The sequence below is a fragment of the Misgurnus anguillicaudatus genome, chromosome 18 (assembly GCF_027580225.2).
Source record: "Misgurnus anguillicaudatus chromosome 18, ASM2758022v2, whole genome shotgun sequence".
Taxonomy (NCBI): Eukaryota; Metazoa; Chordata; class Actinopteri; order Cypriniformes; family Cobitidae; genus Misgurnus; species Misgurnus anguillicaudatus.
The window spans coordinates 31,857,545-31,875,297 of NC_073354.2; the positions used below are offsets into that span (position 1 = coordinate 31,857,545).

Here is a 17,753-nt window from a genome sequence, read left to right on the forward strand (position 1 = left end):
AAATAGAAAGGACAGTGCAAGGATCAACCTGTATAGCTTAGTGGTTAACATTGTGTTAGCAACGCAAAAAGTCATGGATTCGAATCCAAGAAACACTGGAAACATACTGATGAAATGTATACCATGAATGCACTTTAAAGGTGTAGCGGAGGATTTTCTCGAATTTTATAAAAGAACCGCCTTCTCCACTTTTTAAAAAAATGCAATTGCGCAACACTCCTGATTGACAACTAGGAGCAATACATGAATATCAGCTGACGTCACTCACTTGTCTTCCGCCATTTTGAGTACCTGAAGTGGTCGCAAAAGAACTAGCTATGCCTTCAATATGCTGTGAGCATCAAAATCGCTATTTTAACAACACTAAGAAGGCTCAACACAACATGATATTTTGCTCGAAGTATCGCCTGTGTCTACACGTGAACTCGAGCATTAAGAACATTGTTTGTGAACACAGAGTTAACTAAAAAGGATGTTTTGAACAACTGACTTTGGATGATTTGGCGTCCCAGTCAAGATGTATCGATCTCCAATTGCAACGTAAGGAGGGAGGAGAGTAAAGATTGATATCTCCTAAAGCATAGTTCCATATAAATGCACGGATAATTCGTCGTTTTGTCGCAAGTGAAAAACAATATTGACCTTCTAGTGGAAAAAGGAGCCTCATATGAGATTCATTCATTCGCATTCGGAAATCGATTATTTACGTCTGGCAGAGATGACGAGCGGACACAATAGCGGCCAAGGTCAGTTGTACAAGGCCTTTCTTTTTGGTGGACTCTGTGTGCACAGGCAGTGTTCTCGGTGCTCGCGTTCATGTGTGGAGATCCAGGTGATACTTTGAGCAAAGTTTCATGTTGTGTCGCGCCTTCTTATGTTGTAAAATAGTGGTAGTTCGGTAGCAGCGGACAGCGGCTGGAAGAACAGATCAGGGGTCGAGTAGGCATCACACCCTAACCAAGATATATTTTTTTAAAGTAGAGTTTCTTTTCATGACAGTCGAGATGCGACATGTTGTCTTTCGTAGCCCTGTACTGTATCCGTAAGAATCATAGACAGTAAAAGATAAGAAATCCGTAAATCGTAGCAAGGTAGCCAATGCTTGTCAATAGCCTACTGGTACTCGGTAGGTCCTCAAGATGGTGGCATGACGTAAAAGGTCACATGACTGAAATCCATCTATAGTCTTGATGATCCATCCGGAAAAAGAAAATCTTCCGCAATACCTTTAAGTCACTTTGGATAAAAGCATCAACCATATGCATACATGGAAATTTTAACATAAAGTTAAAGTGATACTCCAGGCTAATATCAAAATTATTCCATGATGTAGGCATACTCATCCTCAAGCAATACAAGATACAAATCCATCATCTTTGAGACGAACACATGTGGAGTTATTTTAGTAAATGTCCTTGCTCTTCCAAACTTTATAATAGTAGAAAACAGGGATCAGGAAACATCTTCTGACTTTAAACCGCAAAAAGTGCATTCATCCTTCACAGAGGTAATCCACGCGACTCCAATGGGTTAATAAAGGTCTTTTGCATGTAATTGATGGGATACTCTAAGAAAAATATCCATATTTTAAACTTTATAAAGCTTCCGGTAATCCCACCATCTTGGATTTACGCGATAGTTTTAGCCTGTTTCTCAAAATGCGTTCTTCAGCGATCTTGCATCCTTGTGTTCTCGCTGTACGTCAGCATTAACCTTCGAAGTTCAATTCCAATTCTCAAGAACGCAAGTACAGAGGACGCATGAAAATACCCAGATCTGTTCTTGATATCAAGGATGCATCGAGTGCAGACTTGCGTGCTGAAATTGCTTTACGCTCCATAGTCATTGCGGCAAAACAGTTGTAGTGTAGTAAGTGCTTGTTGCCATGGGTTCATTGCGCAGTGACTTTCGTGAATCGCACGAATCCAAGATGGCGTCGTTACCGGAAGCTAGTTATTAGAGTTTATAAAGTTTTAAAGAATTGGATTTGAACTGCGATGGTTAATGATGACGTAGAGCGAGAACACAAGGACGAGTCCAAGATGGCGGCATTACCAGAAGCTTTATAAAGTTCAAAATGTGGATATATTTCTTACTGTATCGCATCGATTACATGCAACATGCACCTTTATAAACCCATTGGAGCCACACTGCAAAAAATTATTTTCAAGAAAAAAAAATCTTAGTATTTTGTCTTGTTTTCAGAAGAAATATCTAAAAATTCTTTAATTAAGATGCTTTCTTGATGAGCAAAACGACCCAAGAAAATAAGTCTAGTTTTTAGACCAAAAATATCAAATTTAAGTGATTTTGTGCATAAAACAAGCAAAAAATCTGCCAATAGGGTAAGCAAATTTTTATTGAATTTAGTGTTTAAGAAAAATGTTCAAGATTTCTTTGCTTACCCCATTGGCAGATTTTTTTTTGCTTGTTTTATGCAGAAAATCACTTACATTTAAAATTTTTGGTCTAAAAACTAGACTTATTTTCTTGGGTCGTTTTGCTCATCAAGAAAAAGCATCTTAATTTAAGAATTTTTAGATATTTTTACTGATAACAAGACAAAAAACTAAGATTTTTTTCTTGAAAATCAAGAGCAAGGACATTTACTTAAATAACTCCAACTGTGTTTTTCTAAAAGATGATGGATTTGTATCTTTTATTGCTTGAGAATGATGACATAATGTTTTTGTTTTGTTTTTATATTTGACTGGAGTATCACTTTAACTTTAATGTTTACATTTATGCATATGGCTGGTGCTTTTATTCAAAGTAACTTAAAGTGCATTCATGGTATACATTTTATCAGTATGTGTGTTTCCTGGATTCGAATCCATAACTTTTTGCTTTGCTAATTCAATGCCAACCACTAAGCTATACAGGAGCACCACTGTTGCATTAGTGCTAAATATGTTTTTTCATCTACTGCACCATTCTGTAAAGCGTTATATTATTTCAGTTATCTACAGTAAGTGAAATCCTCTAAGTCATTGTGCTGGAGACGCTTGGAGAACCTCTAAATCTTTTATTGCTAATAACAAAACCACTTTGATGCCACTTTGTGATTTGTTTCATTTAATCTTGGTGATGTTTATTATTCCTTCTATGTGCATTTGTGAATCGTTTCAGAGTGATCTGAAGGTGGCAGAGTCACACTACGTGTCAATGCAAGTCTTACATCAGACCCGTCCAGCCAATATTGCCACTGTAGAAATCTCCCGACCGAACCCATCAGCGCTTTATTGATTTTCATCAGAGTAAAGTACTATTCCTCTGGGTGACATTTATTTCTTAGTTTTTCTGTAATGGTGCTTGCTGACCTAGAGGAAAATTGTATTGCTCCGAGGTTGCTCTTTTATAACTCAGGAAACTCAAAAGTATTGAGTTAATTATCAACTTTGTCTCATTTTTAAATTAATTTTTATATATCCATAACGCTTTTAGTGGTATAAAAATAGACACAAATGACACAATTGGTAATATTAAAGGTGTCAGAGAATGAAAAAAACTTTTTTACCTTGTCTTACGAAAAGTGCTAGACTGAACATCTCCGTTTCATAGAAATTACTCCTTTAGAAATGTCTGCCAGAGCATCGGATACATCTTACGTAAAATGCATCTCACTTCTCCCCCACTCTCATTCAATTTCCTCCCCTTCAAAATAATTTGCATACACTAAGGCTCTCGCCTCCAACGGGAAGTAAATTGCAGCAGTGTTCGCGAAGTTCAAGACGAAATGGCGCGTCGCGTTCTGAGGTGCGCTCTTCTATCTGTAAAATGTTGGTCTGTCCGTGTTCTGAAGACAGCGAAGTTTACATTCTTTTGAGTGGCAGCAAAGGCAGCCAATCAGCATCATGTGCTTGCATTTCATAATGAGGTTGCCAGTTAAGCCCGAAGGGATGCCAAATAGGTCAAAACCACGCATTTAAAACCCCCACCCTAATATATCTTTCTGAGAGAGGTTTTTAGGAAGCTTCTAATGCTGCGTTCAGACCAGCCGCGGTAGAGGCATCAAGCGCGAATTATTTCAATGTTTATTCAATGTGAAGATGATTTGACGCGCGTCTGGAGGTTTAGCGCGGCGCGGTAGACACGATCCCGCCTCATTCGCGCCTGTAGGTTGTGCGAATGGCGCAAAATTTAGCGCTGCCACAAGAAACGAGCGAGATAAAAAATTTGAACTTTGGCGGAAAAACGCGCTGAGTTAACCAATCAGGAGCTTGCTCTAGTAGTGACATGATTACAGAAAGCGTGCGGAGTCACAGAAGCCCCTTCCATGACGCGAATGTCCGCATGAATGTCTCGATGACTAGAATTTCAACCGCGGCTTTCAGGCGCGAATGAAGCGAGTGAACTCAAAATGTTCAAGCAGCAAACTAGACAGCTGCATCCTTTGGAAGTCGCATTTGTAGACTGGATATTTCATAAAGACTATTTTATTATAGAATATTAGCAATTATAAAGTTTACTATTATATTACGTTAATCATAAATTGTTGTAATATGCTTATGACTTGCGAATGTAATGCTATGTTAACTGAAATAAACCAGGCTTGATGACGTATGCAGCTTGCATATGCGACCTCTGGAGGATGCAGCTTTCTGTTTGCGAAACGGCCACTGTCAGCACAAAGTTAAGTTTCTGGCTAAACCTTTTCCAGTGCAGTGTGCACATGCATTATATTCAGTCTTTTACTGCATGTGCTTTTTTGTTTGGGCTTCCAATAATGTTCCACTAATAATAACAGTTGCTATATCATTTCTGTTATAAAGAATTGGACAAATATTATACATTTAAATGGATTTAAACGTTGTTTGGTTAAAATTAAGCGTCTAGAGTTTAGATTCTAAAGTGAAAGTAACAGAAGCGTGTCCGTTAGCGCCCCCCCTGCAGGCATTTGTTATAGTACATATACATGCTGCTTTTTATTACAAAGGCTACATTTTGATACTTTATTTGAACAAAATATTATTGCATCGTCATTATTATGTAATTTTAAAGGTTATTGCTTAACCTGGGTCTATTTTTATTATCAAAAATATCAAAATACTTCATTATTAATTAGCAAAATAATTGGTAGGGACAGGCCTAGATTAGTTAAAACATTTCAAAATAATGTAATTTCAGTTTCCCAATCATTTATTTTATCATTGAGGATTTCTTAAAAAAAATGTAAAATCTCGTCTCGTTCTCGTGAACCCAATCTTGTGTCTCGTCTTGTCTCGTAAATTAAGTGTCTCGTCACACCCCTATTGTCTACATGTCACATCACAGAACAAGGATAAATACCCCATTCATTCATTCTATATCACCTTTAAGTAGATTGAAAGAGATATACATTATATCATTTATGTCATGAGAAATGTCTAACTTTTGATTGACTTTGGTGCGCAGCACGGTTGAGATCTCCTCACAAATACACAGAAGACAAATGTGTGACCTGACCTTACCTGTGAAATCCAAGCTAAAGTCCAGTGGCAGCCGGTGACTTCTTTTTTGAGGGCGCACGATGCAAAGCTCATCAAAATGTGTGTTTGCCGCGTCATGTGAACCTATGTGCATCACACGTCATGTCAAAAGTTGTGCTTGCTGTAGACGCTTCGAATGGGTTTATGATAAAAGAGACACTCACATTTGCCAGATACTTGCTTAATCTCATGTGTAATCTGAGTTTAGTTTTATTTTGTGAAGGTGAGCGTCTCTTTTATCATGAAACCTTTCGACACGTGTGCAGCAGGCACATATTTTGACATGACGCATGATGAACATTGTCCACATGACGCACCAAACACATATTTTGAATTCACGCCCCCACTGCTAAAGTGTCATAATCTAATGATGAGATCAGGAGCATCAAAGTTTGATTTCAATCAATGATTACAATTTTTGACACAACCTTACTCAAGGTTATATTAAAGGTATCAAGGCTATATTTTCACAGAATGATCTTTACATTATGTAAGATGATTTTATGTTGAAAACAGCTTCAGCTGGGTTTTCACAGGCATGGTTATGTATGAAATTAATTCGTTCTGTTTCTCGGGAGAAATATCTCAAATATATGAGATTTTAGCAAAGGTTAAGAGATTTGCACAGGAAAGTACCGCTTACATTTTCACTCAGAAATGTAAAAAATCGAGTTTATTGTCTTTACATTAGTTCGCCCATTCATCTTTTTGTCAGCATATCACAGCCATTTGGAGACACCTTCCAGCCTGCTTGGAAATTAAGTTATGAAGTTACAACAAGCACAGCATCATTTCATTGCCTACTCGAGTCTCAGATTGTTGGCGTTTCGTAAATGACTCTACTAATGAGACTATCGGGCCAACGAGTGGGCTGAAGTTTCTACAAAACTGACGCCTCGAGCGCCTTCTCGCTCGAAATACAACGAATCCACTGCTGATCTTTACCTCATTTCAGAGCGATTCCTCATTCAGTCACAAATCTCACCCACGTGCGCACTTTACTCACGAAACACCAGGGAGTATGTTTTTAGACACATGGAAATAGAAATGACTAAGACGATCGATAAAGGTCTCTCCACGTGTGACTAGTGCTGGAGTTGTTTATTGCTTTCTAATTCGCAGTCCAAGTGTGGAAGTTTTCCGTTGCTGTAAATTGAATTGGGAGTTGCACAAAGTTTTGCTTTAATTACATAATAAATGCGATTTGTCATTGTAATAATCTCCTGCTTAGGCTTTTCTTCACTCGTTGTAACATACAGTATTAGAAGAATCATTTATTACTTACATTGATGGGCACAGGAGAAAGCTTATGAGTGGGCTGAGTACTGTAAAGGAGATGCGTAATTACATTATCAAAAATAAAAAATGCAATCTGTTCACTAATTATTACAGGCTTTTAAAGGCAAACAGATGCTTTGAATGCGATTCACCGACACCAAGATCTCCAACATGTCATTGGTTTCTCCTACAGTACCTGATGTGTTTTTTCTCCCGTGTGCAGATTTCCTTGCTGAAACAGAGCCTGGAGATGCAACTGTCCCAATCCCAGCATTCCCTGCAGCAGCTGCAGGCTCAGTTCAGTCAGGAGCGGGAACACCTGGGCCAGCAGCTGCAGGAGATGGAGATCGAGCACCAACGCAGAGAGCAGCGATTGCAGGAAGCTCACTGCTGCTCTATACAAGACATGCAGGAGGCTCGCCAACACGACCTCAAGGTAACAAACATACTGTAATCTCTGACCTGACTTGAATTTTCTGTTATCTTGTTTTACACCCCTTTGGCTCTCTGGGTTTTTGCTTTTCCAGTTTTTGGCACAGTGTTGTGTTTTATTTGTCTCTAGATCTGTATATGGGTGATTCTCGCGAAACCATTGAAACACCACGGCACTAATGATTTTTGCTTTAAAATATGTAATATTGTAACATTAAGAAGCATCAGAATGAACACAATACTGTGTTCTACCTTGCACAATGCGTGATTTCAACATAAGAATTTATAATTGTAAATTTTATCTCATTTTCTGCTGAAATTCTCATTACCGCAATGTGTCCGGCTGTGTTTGAACATGCGTTATTTTGTAATTTAATCAAATTAACACAAAAATATTACGGAAAAAAATAAATGGATGTTTTTCTAGACTACTTTAGATGACAGAAAAAATATTTACTAAATATTCATGTATAATAATAATGAAGGAAAATTAGGAAAATTATGTGTCCATGCCTGATGTTCTCATCCTCCGCAACACTTTTTGAGAACAGTTTAAGCACACATACAGAATTTTAATAAAGTTTGATTTTGAGTGACCAAGCACATGGACCAGTTACTTCAAGATGGCTACCAGGTAAGATCATTTTTTACAGTTAATTTGAAATATTGTCTTGTCAGAATGCTTACACGACATTTTGATTATCATTACCGCAACAGATGCTTATTAAATGTTAATTTTATTAATAGAAGCATAATACTTTGATTTTAAATGCATGTGCAGAATCTCCAAATTATGTTCTTTCAGGTTTGTCATGTCATTTTGAAAATATGTCAGTGTTGATGTTTTCTGAATGTTGCGGTAATGAGATTTTTTTAGGACAAATTTTTTAAATTATGTTACAAAAAGTGTTAAATGATAAGTAAAAGTTTTTAAATTAATGTTCCCATTTACTCCAGACTTTGTTTTTCAATGTCTGGTGGGAAAAAAAATTAAATGTAAGCAATTTTTACATTTTCATGCTTGACATTTTTAAAACCACGTTTTCGTGAGAATCACCCATATATATATTTATTGTATGCATTGACAAAGCAGTTATATCCCTAGTATAATGCTCTGTTGCTTATTTGGCTGCTTTTTGCCACCGGTAGATTTGATGTAGTGCGGCAGATCCGTCACAGATATGCTTCTGACCACAGCACAGCCTGAAATAACCTCAAACTTGTGTTTTAGTAATGGCCGTGCGCTGGCTGTCAGAGGCTGTAATGTCTGTTTTATCCTGTACCTTGTCCATGACCACACCAGAGGAAGAGAAACTTTATATGGAAATGGTTCGCTTAAGTTGAGCTGAAGTGTGTCTGATCCAAAGATGGAGGATGTGTGCTAGGACATCAGGAGTAAACCTCCTGAATAATTGGTGACAGGTCGTGATGCAGAATTGTATGGGTACTGTTTTATTACTGTGGTGGGGATGGGGGGTACACAGGTCGTAACGTTGTAGCTTATGAATATACAATGATTTTATTATAAATAGTTTCTCAACGCCTGCAGCCAACTTAGACTCTCATTCCTTATGAAAAAATCTAGACCTGTCGCTGTCTAGATAGGATATTTTGGCTTTGTGGACACCCAATTGTGAGGAAAATTGTGTTGCTCAGAGGTTGCTCTTTCGTAGTTTAAGAGATTTGATGAAGATCTCAGTTGTGTTTCATTTAAGTATCAATACAGTATACCTAGCAAGCAATAGCTGTCATTTCACCGTCTAGATCAACTATAGACTGGCTATAGTCAATCTATGACTAACCCACTTCTAGCTTAAAATAAACTTAAATTTGTTTACCAAAATAACTTGCGAGATGAATTATATTCCCTCATGTAAGCAAAGTCAACAGTTTTTTCGCTTAATTTAATTTATTTTTGGGCTGTGGTTAGACGTCTATTTAAAGGAACACACCCAGATTTTGGGAATTTAGCTTATTCACTGTATCCCCCAGAGTTAGATAAGTCCATACACACCTTTCTCGCCTCCGTGCGTCCCGTAACTCTGTCTGACGCAGCCCCCGCTAGCTTAGCTTAGCACAAAGTCTGGAAGTGAATGGCTCCAGCTAGCAAACTACTCCCAATAAGTGACAAAATAACACGAACATTTTCCTATTTATGTGTTGTGATTTGTATAGTCACACCGTGTACAAATAACAAGGTCATATGAGACACAGCCATCTTTTAACAGCACATATACTGGGAACTATATTCTCAGAAGACGAAGCACTGCTACTGGGCGGAGTGATTTGCTCGCAGCACCCGAGAAGCCCCTGGTGAGAAGCAGAGAGTTCGGTCAGAGTTGTGCAAATCACTCCGCCCATGTAGCAGTGCTTCGTCTTGTGAGAATATAGTTCCCAGAATGTATACTGTTAAAAGATGGCTGTGTCTCATATGACTTTGTTATTTGTACACGGTGTGACTATAAAAATCACAACACATAAATAGGAAAATGTTCGCGTTATTTTGTCACTTATTGGGAGCAGTTTGCTAGCTGGAGCTATTCACTTCCAGACTTTGTGCTAAGCTAAGCTAGCGGGGGCTGCGTCAGACAGAGTTACAGCACGCACGGAGATGAGAAAGGTATGTATGGACTTATCTAACTCTGGGGGATACGGTGAATAAGCTAAATTCCCAAAATCAGGGCGTGTTCCTTTAATTTCCACTGACAGCCTAAATTTTGCTTTGTTTTAGCCTATAGACGTCTGGGCTGTGTTTGGAAGGCTATTAGACATCTTTAAAATGCAAAATTGCTTGCTGGGTTGTCTCAGAAGTTTCTCCAAAAGTTGCTTGGTAGAATAAAAAATTTAACAAATGAGACAATTGCTAAAATAGATTAAGGATGGAGCTGTCAAATTATATCGTTGATGAGAAATGTTTTAGTTCATACAGAAATCGTACATGATATTGACTTTTGAACCCAGACTTGGCAAACCTGAGGTCAGTTTGTGACATTCTTGAGCTGACATTTGTGAGATTTCTGGGTATTTTTCTCATGAAAGCATCTGAGATGCTGGTGATTTAAAGAGCACATATTATGCCCATTTTTGTGTAATATAAGTCTCAGGTGTGTCCAGAATGTTTACGTGAAGTTTTAGCTCACAATACCTCACAGATCATTTATTATTATAGCATGTCCAAAATGCCCCTATTTGGGTGGGAGCAAAAACGCACTGTTTTGTGTGTGTACCTTTAAATGCCAATGATGTATTGCTCTTCGCTCCCTTACCAAAAGAGATGCTTGGGATAAAACACATATGATTTCGCAAACAAGCATAGAAAAAATAGCAGACAGCTTCCAATAGGGCTGTAGCGATTAATCGTGTGTCCCATTAAAAATACCTGTCTAAAATCGATTCTGAATCACAAGGCTCCGATTCTGTGTTTCGTGGACAGCTTGTACTACGACATTTGGTCAGTAGAATCTAAAATCACTATGAGTCGGAGTCGTTGATAACGTGCATTTAAAAAAGCAACACTCGTTAAACAAAATCATTCAAAATATTTTTATTATCATGAAAATATCTGAAACAATTTGAAGAACAGCGATATAAATATTCCTGTAGACATTTCCTGGAATAGATGGTATGCATTGACGTCACTTTTCCACGTGACCATGCGAGAGCTCCTCAGGTTGAGTGGCAAAATGTGCAACAAAATGGCTGGTTTTCATAGGGGCTGCTGCGAAAATGCCAGTAAAACGGACTATTATCAATTGAATTAAGTTGGACTTGATAGCAGAGGTGGACAATACTTAGTTACACTAGTTACATTTTCCAAGCATCTGTGCTTTATTAGGATGTTTGTATTGGGAAAAACTTTACTTCACTACATTCTAAATCATATAATCATACTGTGTATTCTTTAATATTGCATATTAATATTTATTTAGTACCTAATTACATTAAAATTGTGTACTTTATCTTGAGTAAAAGTACATTAATGGACTTAAATATTAAATGTAAACAAACACGTGTATTTATGAAATGTAATAGAGTAAAAATTATGATAATATGCTTTGGAATGTGTTTTCCAAAAAAAAAAACACGGATAAAATACAAATACTTGAAAAATACTTTTAAGTAGAAAGTAAAACCTCTGCTTGATAGTGACCCTAGCAACTTATCAACCCACCTGTGGTCTGTGGGCATTGGCAGGAACGATCAATTTATTTCTCCTTTCAGTGTTTTTTGCCAGTCTGTAAAACGATAGCTCCGAATTGTTGTTAATCTGTTATTACAGTCTATCGCACAACAGCTTTTTCCCATTTCAACGCGTTTTTACCGTGTTTTTGCCGATGTCACGCTGTACTCAAATGCTGCCGCTCTGTCTTTTGCCACTCAGTGGGCGTCGGTGACGTTATGTGCATACCCTCTATAGCGTTTGTAATTTAACATTTGTAAAAACTTTTGTGGCACAAAGGGAGTTTTTGCACGAGAGCGCCCCCTGGCTTTGGGATGTGCCGGGATTTCACCGTAATTCATTCAAATTCATTCATTGAGAAAACGCGCATTTGCACGATTAATCGTTACAGCCCTAGCGTCCAACTCACTGAAGGCAGAAACTATTGTAATACAAGACAGTCAGTTAGCAACTAATAAGACAAAAAGAAGGGGTGAATAGATTTTTTTTCATTGTAGGGTGGTTGTGTTCACACACTGCCAACACACATTTATGTCCACACACTTTATAAAAGTGGATTTTGTATAATATGTGCCTTTTAAGGAAGAGTTTTAGTTTGCTCGCCATTTAATCTTACTGTGTCTAGGGGAAAGAACTCAGATGTTAAAGAGATCTCATCTGTGATTTTTATGGGCATGTGCCCATTTCATCCACTATAAATGATGCCTATGGCTATACACGCTCGCGTTCCTGTTTATCTCAGACTGATTTGTAATGGGCTTCATTAAACCATGTCACAGCTGGTCTCTGAACATATCAAGTGTAATAAAAGCAACTGACCTCTATTACTTTCATGACCCACTGTTCCAGGCAGAGCCATATCTGACTTTATCTACCTTGCCCACCAACTGACAATAGGTGCAGAATAGATGGAATTAGTTTGTTTATTGGTGATATCATTAAGCCATATAGATGTTAAAGGTCAATTGTTTAAATTGACACAGTATGCCATAGAGACATACTGTTCAATCAATATCATTGTTTTTACTCTGATCTAAGCCCTAACTACTAGCAACATCTTATGGTGCTTTTCCATTGCATAGTACCCCTTGGTTTGGTTTGGGTCGGGTCAGCTTACTTTTGGGGGCTTTTCCACTGGGTGCAATACGTAGTACATGTTTTTTTTATTTTAGTACCACCTCGGTTGGGATTCCAAGCGACCCGAGCTGATACCAAAACGTGACGCGAAAACACTGTAGATCACTGATTGGAGAGAATCGTCACTACCAGCATCATTGCTATAATGCAGTGCTTCTCAAATAGTGGGGCGGGACCCCCAGGGGGGGCGCGTGAGACCCCGGTGAAAATACTTTTTCAGGAAGTGATTTTTTTGCACCGTCACTTAAAGACATTACACCCCAATCACGCTGATAAGCCGCTTGAGTTATTTATTATTATTTATTGATTATATTTAATTTAATTTTTCAGTATCAAATGGTCAAAAAATATTATACTTTAAATAAGGATTGATTTTTTTTTATTTCAGGCAAATTGATGCATTTTAATTCTTTTCTGTTACAGACTAAAAAACAATGTTAATAAATTTAATATTTTTTGTAAGTTTATTGATGTTTCTTTGTTTGTGTTTTCTTTAATGTTAATAAGTATACAATGTTTTGCAGATGTGTAATTTTAAACACAAATTATACTATTTACAGTCGCGGCGGAGAGTTGGGGGGGCGCGAACTGTTTCCTTCTTCCGACGGGGGGCGTTACAGAAAGTAATTGAGAAGCACTGCTATAATGTAAAAGATTAGCTTAACCTTCATGCTAGCTTGCGCTGTCTTGAGTAAACCTGTTGTCATCTGTGCTTTGCTGTAAGTTCCAAAACTCCCCTTTAGCAATGAAAAACATCCACAGGTTGAGAATCAGGAACATTATAGCAGTTTTTTTCTAGACTTGCAGTTTGTGGCGGTACATTCGCGACACGCACGTCTGCATATATGCTTAAATGCAACTTAAATGAGGCTCAGCGGAGCGCGTCGACTGACGCCACGGGTGTTTGTACAGAAACTGTCGTGTGAGACAGAGGTAATGATAAACGCGATTTGCAAACATCTATTTGTGGTGGTCAACTTTAATTTTGTGGCAGACTGAGAAATATGGGCAGACTATATGTATGGGAATGTACAACGATGATCTCATTTGTATGATGTCACAGCAGTAGGCATCACAAATATATAACGACACGCCTATAATCCCTCCCACTCCGAAGTGTTACTAAATTCGATGGAAAAGCTAACCTCACCAAGTGACCTGGCCTGACCCAAACCAAAACGTGGGGTACTATGCAATGGAAAAGCGCCATTAGCTAACATTTCCACTCTTGTTATTGGCTTGAATTGTTTTAAACAGTATTCCATAAAACATTTCTAAGGATTACAGACATATGTGACCCTGGACCACGAAGCCACAAGGGTCAATTGTTTTTTAAAATTGAGACTCATCTTAAAATTAGGATAGGACCATATTTGGCCGAGACGCAACTATTTGAAAATCTGCAATCTGAGGGTGCAAATAAAAATTTTAATATTGAGAAAATTGCTTTTAAAGCAACACATATAACTTATGATAAATACAATTTGAATATATTAAAAAATGTACCAATTTTTTTTATAATTTTATCCTATACAATGTATTTTTTGCTATTGCTACAAATATACCTGTACGACTTGTGACTGGTTTTGTGGTCCAGGGTCATATATTAATAAGCCATGGTGCATATAAAACATTGAACATCATACACAGCAGTCTTTAACATGGTGATGAGTTGAATCTATTACCTCACCACGGGCAGTGGTAATAGATTCATGGCTAATTATAATTGCACTGAAGTCTCGATGTGAGTTTTACCCTGCGGCCCTGCAGTAAAGATAAGGACTTCGATGTTAGTGTCATTCATGTAGCGAGAGATCCAACAGAAGGGTTATGAAATCCAATCTATTAGCTTTCTGCTCCAAAGCACCATGTCCAGCGTAGACGTGTGGACGGCCTTTTCTAAAGCTGATTTATTGACGTTTGGCTCATTTAGCATTGGTGATTCACTTCGATGTCGCCGCTGTGTGATGGTATCTCACTTATTCTCTGTGTGAGCCTGGGAAAAATGAAAGGCCAAGTCACCACTAACTGTTTGAGGTGGGATCCCTTTCTTACATTTTAATATTGAGCATTGCTCTTTTGAAGTCAGAGTATGGGAACGTTCCTCTGCTTCTGATGGGATCGGCAGCACTGCAGAGACGTCAGTTTTACCCCTCGCTCATTTGTCCTTGGAGACTGCGGCGAGTATGTGATTCCTCCATTTGATATTTTGCTCCAACAGGCAGAAAGTACATGCCCTCCTCCCTCCTGCAGTCCTATACTGATATCCAGTAAAAAAACACCAGCACTTTAAGCTAGGCCGGAAAGGCCAGACGTAATTCCCGCAGATGCCACAGTAGGTACAACGCTCATCTCTGTCCGCCCTTAGCCCGCTGGCTGTGAACATATGGGCCTGATGAGTCATTGCGCCTGAAGGGGGATTTGGGAGGAGGGTACCTGGCAACTTTAATGGTGCCCTTTTATATAGTGCACTCTCATTTACTTCCCAGCCTGATTTCGCTCTTTTGTAGCAGGTTGACTTAAAGCACTGTAAGAAATGTCACTTGAAGGCTTTCACCTTCGGTAGAATGAAAACAGATAGTCGGGTCCCGGATCTTTTATGAGAGAGCAAAAGACATTATGTGCTCATCAACGCTATATAAATCTAGTTTGAGAAAGCACAAGAGATTTATATATTGCAACACCTTGCCACAGGGCCTGATGTGAGGAATTTTAGAGCTCTTAAACTGCATTAAATTTACCTTAAGCTTCAGTATTGATTACAAAGTTTTGTCTTATATATTCACTTTGATTTATAGAGGGCTAAACATATGTCTATTGGCGCTTTTCTATTGCATAGTACCTCACGTTTTGGTTTGGGTCAGGTTGGGTCAGCTCACCTCACTTTGGGTTGGTTAGCTTTTGCATTGAGTTTTTAACACTTCGGAGTGGGAGGGATTATAGGTGTGTCGTAATATTTGCGCTGCCTACTGCTGTGACATCATACATGTGGGAGCGTCGTTGGAATGCTATAAATCTCCATACATTCATTTATTTCTCAGTCCACCACAAAATTAAAATAGACCACCACAAATGGATGTTTGCACATTGCATTTATCCTTACCTCTGTCTCACGTGACAGTTTCTGTACAAACACCCGTGGCGTCAGTCGACCCGCTCTGTTAAGCCTCATTTAAGTTGCATTTAAGCATATATGCGGACGTGCGCATGGCGAATGTGCCGCCACATTATACACTCACCTAAAGGATTATTAGGAACACCTGTTCAATTTCTCATTAATGCAATTATCTAATCAACCAATCACATGGCAGTTGCTTCAATGCATTTAGGGGTGTGGTCCGGGTCAAGACAATCTCCTGAACTCCAAACTGAATGTCAGAATGGGAAAGAAAGGTGAATTAAACAAATTTTGAGCGTGGCATGGTTGTTGGTGCCAGATGGGCCGGTCTGAGTATTTCACAATCTGCTCAGTTACTGGGATTTTCATGCACAACCATTTCTAGGGTTTACAAAGAATGATGTGAAAAGGGAAAAAACATCCAGTATGCGGCAGTCCTGTGGGCGAAAATGCCTTGTTGATGCTAGAGGTCAGAGCAGAATGGGCCGACTGATTCAAGCTGATTGAAGAGCAACTTTGACTGAAATAACCACTCATTACAACCGAGGTATGCAGCAAAGCATTTGTGAAGCCACAACACGCACAACCTTGAGGCGGATGGGCTACAACAGCAGAAGACCCCACCGGGTACCACTCATCTCCACTACAAATAGGAAAAAGAGGCTACAATTTGCACGAGCTCACCAAAATTGGACAGTTGAAGACTGGAAAAATGTTGCCTGGTCTGATGAGTCTCGATTTCTGTTGAGACATTCTGATGGTAGAGTCAAAATTTGGCGTAAACAGAATGAGAACATGGATCCATCATGCCTTGTTACTACTGTGCAGGTGGTGTAATGGTGTGGGGGATGTTTTCTTGGCACACTTTAGGCCCCTTAGTGCCAATTGGGCATCGTTTAAATGGCCTACCTGAGCATTGTTTCTGACCATGTCCATCCCTTTAAGACCACCATGTACCCATCCTCTGATGGCTACTTCCAGCAGGATAATGCACCATGTCACAAAGATTGAATCATTTCAAATTGGTTTCTTGAACATGACAATGAGTTCACAGTACTAAAATGGCACCCACAGTCACCAGATCTCAACCCAATAGAGCATCCGTGGGATGTGGTGGAATGGGAGCTTCGTGCCATCCCACAAATATCCATCAACTGCAAGATGCTATCTTATCAATATGGGCCAACATTTCTAAAAAAATGCTTTTAGCACCTTGTTGAATCAATGCCACGTAGAATTAAGGCAGTTCTGAAGGCGAAAGGGGGTCAAACACGGTATTAGTATGGTGTTCCTAATAATCCTTTAGGTGAGTGTATCTCGGATTGCTTGAGGGTGACTAAATCATGGGGTTATTTTGATATTTGGCTGGCGTATCCCTTTAAATTGGAAAAAAGTTTTGTAGTGTATGTAGATGCTTGTTGGGGATTTTCTCATTTATAATGCATGGAAACTGTATGGGTTATGAATGAGTAAGTGTTGAACGTTTTCACGAATGACGAAGTGTCGAATCCCCAAATAACTCACGTAAATTCTCTCCAAACTATGTGGAAGGATCCTTGTAATTTCCGTAAATAAAGTGTCATTTTCACCACTTCAGCTTTTCACATTGGGATGCGGCAACGCTGTAGTAGCACTTGAAGAGGTGAAAATGACCCAGTGTTGTTATGAGTGGGAACAGATGTGTCTGTCTGTCTGTGTGTGTGTGTGTGTGTGTGTGTGTGTGTGTGTGTGTGTGTGTGTGTGTGTGTATTCTGTTCTAGTCATTCAAACTAAATGCATCTGTGTTTGTGTGCTTCATTAAAATGCCTCGGGCTGCAGTGTGCTCTGTGATCACTGTCTGAATGATGGACATGATCTGACCTTTTCAGTTTTATGTAGCCGCTTTGGTGAGGTTTACACTACAGACAACACTGCAGTACTTAGCGAGCACAACAGCATGAGGTACACAGTTGTGCATGATCACATACAAAAATATGTTTAGTAAAATTATTCTCATTTTAGTAAATGCATTAACTAACTATGTGCAATATAGTTTTTGCATCATTTATTTATCTTTGTTAATGTTAGTTAATGCCAGTTCATGTTAGTTCATTAACTAATGCATTGACCAATGTTACAACTTTTAATTTTAAAAATGTAT

General features: G+C 38.7%; 1 protein-coding gene across 2 annotated transcripts in view; it reads left to right on the top strand.

Moving 5' to 3' along the window:
• The window catches only part of fam184ab (family with sequence similarity 184 member Ab), a 172,382-nt gene that overhangs the window by 94,916 nt on the left and 59,713 nt on the right, over positions 1-17,753 (top strand). For both annotated transcript variants that reach the window (XM_055187037.2, XM_055187038.2), the window contains one exon: positions 6,970-7,182. In XM_055187037.2, coding sequence (XP_055043012.2) covers positions 6,970-7,182 — 213 coding nt within the window. The remainder of the gene's footprint in view (positions 1-6,969; positions 7,183-17,753) is intronic.